General features: G+C 47.0%; 1 protein-coding gene across 3 annotated transcripts in view; it reads right to left on the reverse strand.

Moving 5' to 3' along the window:
* STPG1 (sperm tail PG-rich repeat containing 1) overlaps positions 1-5,405 on the reverse strand; it is a 58,092-nt gene that overhangs the window by 8,419 nt on the left and 44,268 nt on the right. For all 3 annotated transcript variants that reach the window (XM_017534569.2, XM_017534568.2, XM_037740656.1), the window contains one exon: positions 3,880-4,045. In XM_017534569.2, coding sequence (XP_017390058.1) covers positions 3,880-4,045 — 166 coding nt within the window. The remainder of the gene's footprint in view (positions 1-3,879; positions 4,046-5,405) is intronic.

Genomic DNA, 5,405 nt, shown 5'->3' on the forward strand with positions numbered 1-5,405 from the left:
CACGCACCACCATGCCCAGCTAATTTTTTGTATTTTTAGTAGAGACGGGGTTTCACCATGTTGACCAGGATGGTCTCGATCTCTTGACCTCGTGATCCACCCGCCTCGGCTTCCCAAAGTGCTGGGATTACAGGCGTGAGCCACCGCGCCTGGCCCAGAAGAACATTTCTGTAGCTGTAACTCTGCCCAAGAATGAGGAGCCCATCAACTCCAGCCCAAGGCAGATGAAGGCAGGTCTCCCGCTGCGTGGCTCATGTGTGTTCCCAAATGAGAAACACGGCAGCCAGTCAGCGCTGCTCCATGTAGCCATGGAGAGCTAAAGAGGATTAGGTCTGATGTGGACACAGTCCTAAGGGAAAGTGCATGCAGATGGCATCACTCTCAGGGGCCTACCGGTCTCAGGACCCCACGTGGCTCCTGTCCCTCTCTTCCCTCCAGGGACACAGGAGGAAACAGAACTGGAATTTGAGAAACTGGATTTTGGATATTTCCTCCAGAAATCCAGAAAATCTTCAGGTGGGGAAGGGCATTTCCAGTAGAGGGAACAGCAGGAGCAAAAGTGTGGAATAGGGAAAACTGTAGCTGCTGTGGTGGGAACGGGGACACAGGAGATGGAGGCTGAGCACCTAGACTGCCCCCAACCCCCGTCCACCTGTGATTCCCAGATCCTTCACTTGCTTCTGATATTCAGCTGTCTTTTCTTTTCATTACATCATTTTCTGCCATTCACCAGGAACAGATGGTTGCTTTTTTTTTTTCTTTAGAATACTCCAGAGCCCACCAGTCTTATCTTCTTGCTTTCCAAATAAAATTATAGATTTCTTATCTTTATCTTTTCCATGTTAATTTTAAAGTACATAATCTGGACCTCCTCTGTGGGTCCAGGCTGGCTCCATGTTCATTGCCCCCTGTGTGCCCTCCTGAGTGCCACGGTGAGCAAACCTGGGATTCTAATGTGTCAGAAATGCAGACACCCTTCTTTTCACTTGTAGAGAAATGAAGACCCAGAGAGGTGCCCAGAGCAGCCCCAGACCACAGAGCCAGCTATGCAAATGTCCTGTTGTAGAGCCTAGGCACCATTCACTCATTAGGGTGAACCCAAGTTTAGAAGACATCAGGTTAATAGGTTCCTTTACTGCAGACCTTCTCAGAGCCTTTAATATGCCTGTGCAGATGGACTGCAATGTTCTCAGGGGCAGAGGGTTGCTATGCAGTGCTTCCCAGGCTTGTTAACCAAAGACCTTTTATTTATGAAGCACTGACAGAGACCCAGCAAGCCCTGGATGCCCCAGACATGCAGCACCATGCACTGCCCAGTGGGAAGAGGGCCCCTTGGGATTGCATGGCCACACACCCCTGGGGCCACCTAACCCAGCATTTTGCTGCATGCTTCTCCACAGCTTCGAGGCTGCTCCCAGATGAGGCTGGCTGGAGGGGTGGTGTCCTGCTCACCCGAGCCTCCAGCACAGAACCTGAACTCTGCAGAGCCTGCTGACTGACAAATGCAAAGGCCATAAAATAAGAATGATCTCGAACCACCTGTTCAAACTTGAGCAAAAGCCAGAAGACACTTTACCAGATAAAGCAGTTAAAAACCAAGTGGGCTCCACTCTCATGCTATTTCGCCATTTTCCTTGAAGAAGCTTCCAAATTTGGGCTTGGAGCTTGAGCTCCCATGCCAATACAATAACCACAGCTATCATTATAAGGGTAATAGCTATTTTCTTTTTTCTTTCTTTCTTTCTTTTTTTTTTTTTTTAGACCAAGTCTCATTCTGTCACCCAGGCTGGAGTGCAGTGGCGTGATCTTGGCTCACTGCAACCTCCACCTCCCGGGTTCAAGCAATTCTCCTGCTTCAGCCCCCCAAGTATCTGGGACTACAGGCATGTGCCACCATGCCCGGCTAATTTTTGTATTTTTAGTAAAGAGGGGTTTTGCCATGCTGGCCAGGCTGGTCTCAAACTCCTAGCCTCAAGTGATCCACCTGCTTGGCTTCCCAAAGTGCTGGGATTACAGGCAGGAGTCACTGCGCCCAGCCAGAAATAGCTATTTTCAAACACCTTCTCACTGAATCTTCATGGAATCCCTACAAGATAAGATTCTTATCTCTACTTAATAACATGAAACTGAGGCTCAGAGAGAAGTCTCTGGAAGGTACAGAGCTGGGTTTCATACTCTGGTTGGCCAAACCCAACACCTGTCCTCTTGACCACTCTTTCCCTGGCAGAGTAAGGGAACGGTTGCTTGTGGAGGCGCCACACGCAAGCCTGGAGGTGGGAGGTCTTTGGAGAGAGACTTTCCAGAGAAAGAGCTGTTCTGGAGACTGGCCTGCCCCAGCCCCTAGCCCTACAGCCTGTTTAAGGCCAGCCTGCAGAGCCCTAGAACCGGAAGGCAGAAGGGACTCCTCTGGTGGATTCCAGCTGAGGTCTCAATCCCTTCTCTAGATCTTAAGTTTGACTTGGCAGATTCACAACTCTCACCTCTCTCTAACTGTGGTCCCCTTGCCCTAGGCTGATGATCAGACTGCGCCGAATGTTGTCAGCCTCTCTGGGTTGCCTGGACTTCTGACCCACTGTGGCCATGGCTCCCACTGCCTGCCTGATCTCTCTGGAGGGGCCCAGGTAGATATATGGTTGGTGCCACCTGGCCAGCTCTCCCAGTGGCCAGCCCTGCCTGGAGGGGATACCTAAGGGTGAAAGCTGAGAAGGTAACAGCAGGACTAACCCTAACTGCAGTTAGCTCCAGAAGTTCTAGAATCATTTGAGAAATAAAGAAGCCTTGTGAGTATTTAAGACTCTTAGGTGAGAGTAATATCAAATGTGCAGGATACTAAACAGGGTAACACAAATCCCTGAATTTACTTTTAAAAATCTGTGTTAATATTGAGTCACCAGCTGCAACGCCAATTCCAAACATATATTTTATTTACTTTTTTTTTTTTGAGACAGGGTCTCACTCTGTCACCCAGGCTGGAGTACACTGGCACCATCTTGGCTCACCACAACCTCCACCTCCCGGGTTCAAGTGATTCTCCTGCCTCAGCCTCCTGAGTAGCTGGGATTACAGGCATGCACCACCACGCCTGGTTAATTTTCATATTTTTAGTAGAGGTGGGGTTTCTCCATGTTGGTCAGACTGGTCTCAAACACCTGATCTCAAGTGATTCTCCCACCTCGGCCTCCCAAAGCGCTGGGATTACAGGCGCAAGCCACTGAGCCCAGTCAAACATATATTTTTAATTCTGAAAGCAACCCCTATGAGGGAGGAATTATTCCCACTTTACAGATGAGGGCATGGAGGCTCAGAGAGTTTAGAACTCTGCCTAAGGTCACACAGTATAAAAACAGCAGAGCTGAATTACAAATCTAGCAGGTATGACCAACTCCAAAGTCTGGGCTTAAACTTCCATCAGTATAAAACTACAAAAGCTTGATTGCTTCTGAATGTCCTGCCACTGCAGCGAAGATTTTATGTTATAAAAATAGAACAATGTCAGCATTACGGGAAGCCAGCCTCACAGGGGATGAGGAAAGACTTAGACAGCCCTGAGCCAATTAATTCCCTGTGGCTCCTTGACTTGGCTGTGTGGACTTAGGCAAATCTCCCACCAAATCTGAAGTCTTGCTTCCTCCTCTACGGGGTAAGAATAACAACGCCTGCAACAGGATTATAATGTTAATGGAATACCATTTTAAGTTTCTGGCACGCAGCTGTTGCTCAATAAATATCAGGAATTTGACAGGCATTTGTTGAGCACCATTATGTGTGACTAAGGGCCGCTGAGGTTCTGCCAAACAGTGACACCCCTTCCTCTTCCCGGTGTTGGGCTCCTTCCCCACAACCACTTTCAAGAGGAAGATGAGAATGGTTGGGACTCACGGGAAAAGGGTCTTTTTTGGAACTTTTGTGCCATCACTGGGGTTGTAATAACCGGGTCCCGGGCCTGTTGACGTCACTTTTAATCCACGGTTGGTTTTTGATTTAAAACAAGACATTAACGTATTTGGCGACTGCTTCACAAGGGATTCACTGATGTTATAATGCCCTAAGGAGAAAGAAACGTTATGACATGATAAGGAGCTCTTCTCAAGTAAGTAAAGAGCGGTACCTTATTCCTAAGAATGCACTTGATGGCTGCAACGCAGCGTCTCTCTAGGATGGCCAAATGGAAGCCTGCCTGAGACGACCAAAACCAATCCTCACCACGCAGAGAGCAGGCGGCACAGGAATCACACACTTTGCTGATTTAGCTCTTGCGCTAGCCTGGCAAGATGAGTGTCACTGCTTTCATTCTAAACACGAGGAAACTGAGACTCAGAGATATTACATAATTTGCCAAATTATATTAAATAATTTGTCATCTAACCAGGGACGCAGACAAATCTCTCCACCTTGCTGAAGCCCAGTTTTCCTTCTCCATAAAGTAAGAATAATAATTCTACTAACAACAGAGTTGTCATGATAGTTGAATAATATTTTAAGTTCCCAGTACATAGTGGTTGCTTTGCAAATATCATGCAATCAACAAGGTTCTTTTTTTTTTTTTTTTTTGAGATAGGATCTTGCTCTGTTATTCAGGCTGGAATGCAGTGGCACAAGCACAGCTCACTGCAGCCTTGACCTGCTGGGCTCAGTGATCCTCCCATCTCAGCCTCCCGAGTAGCTGAGACTACAGGTATAGACCACCATGTCCTACAAATTAATTTTTTCTTTTTTTGTAGAAATGAGGTCTCATTATTTTAACTAGGCTGGTCTTGAACTTGTGAGCTCAAGCAATCCTCCCACCTCAGCCTCCCAAAGTGCTAGGACTACAGATGTGAGCCGTCATGCCCAGCTAACATGTATGTATTGAGCACCAACATATAGAGACTGGTCTGCTTGTCTCCAAAGCCCACACTTCCCCACCATGCCACAATGCCTTGTCTCGAGAAACTGTGACAGAATAAAATGAATTTGTGTTCAAAGCTCTAAGGAAGAAGAGAATGACCAAAACTGGGGTGAAGAGGAAGCGGTCTCACCCCTAAGTTGTCAGTAGCCCTGTGAATAGATGTTCTTCGCCACTCTATTCATATTTGCAATCAATTCAAAACAATCTCACTTTCCAATAAAACAATACTGTTTCCTTAATTTATGGTACTATCATATAATAATATACCATATATCTATTTAATATGATGTTCTGAAGGGATTTTTATTAACATGAAAAGATGTTCCCAGTATCGGCCAGGCATGGTGGCTCACGCCTATAATCCCAGAACTTTGGTAGGGCGAGGTGGGTGGATCACTTGAGGTCAGGAGTTTGAGACCAGCCTGACCAATATGGTGAAACTCCAAATCTCTACTAAAAATACAAAAAATAGGGCGGGCGTGGTGGCTCACGCTTGTAATCCAAGCACTTTGGAGGC

Source organism: Cebus imitator, unplaced genomic scaffold, assembly GCF_001604975.1.
Source record: "Cebus imitator isolate Cc_AM_T3 unplaced genomic scaffold, Cebus_imitator-1.0 Scaffold87, whole genome shotgun sequence".
NCBI classification, from domain to species: domain Eukaryota; kingdom Metazoa; phylum Chordata; class Mammalia; order Primates; family Cebidae; genus Cebus; species Cebus imitator.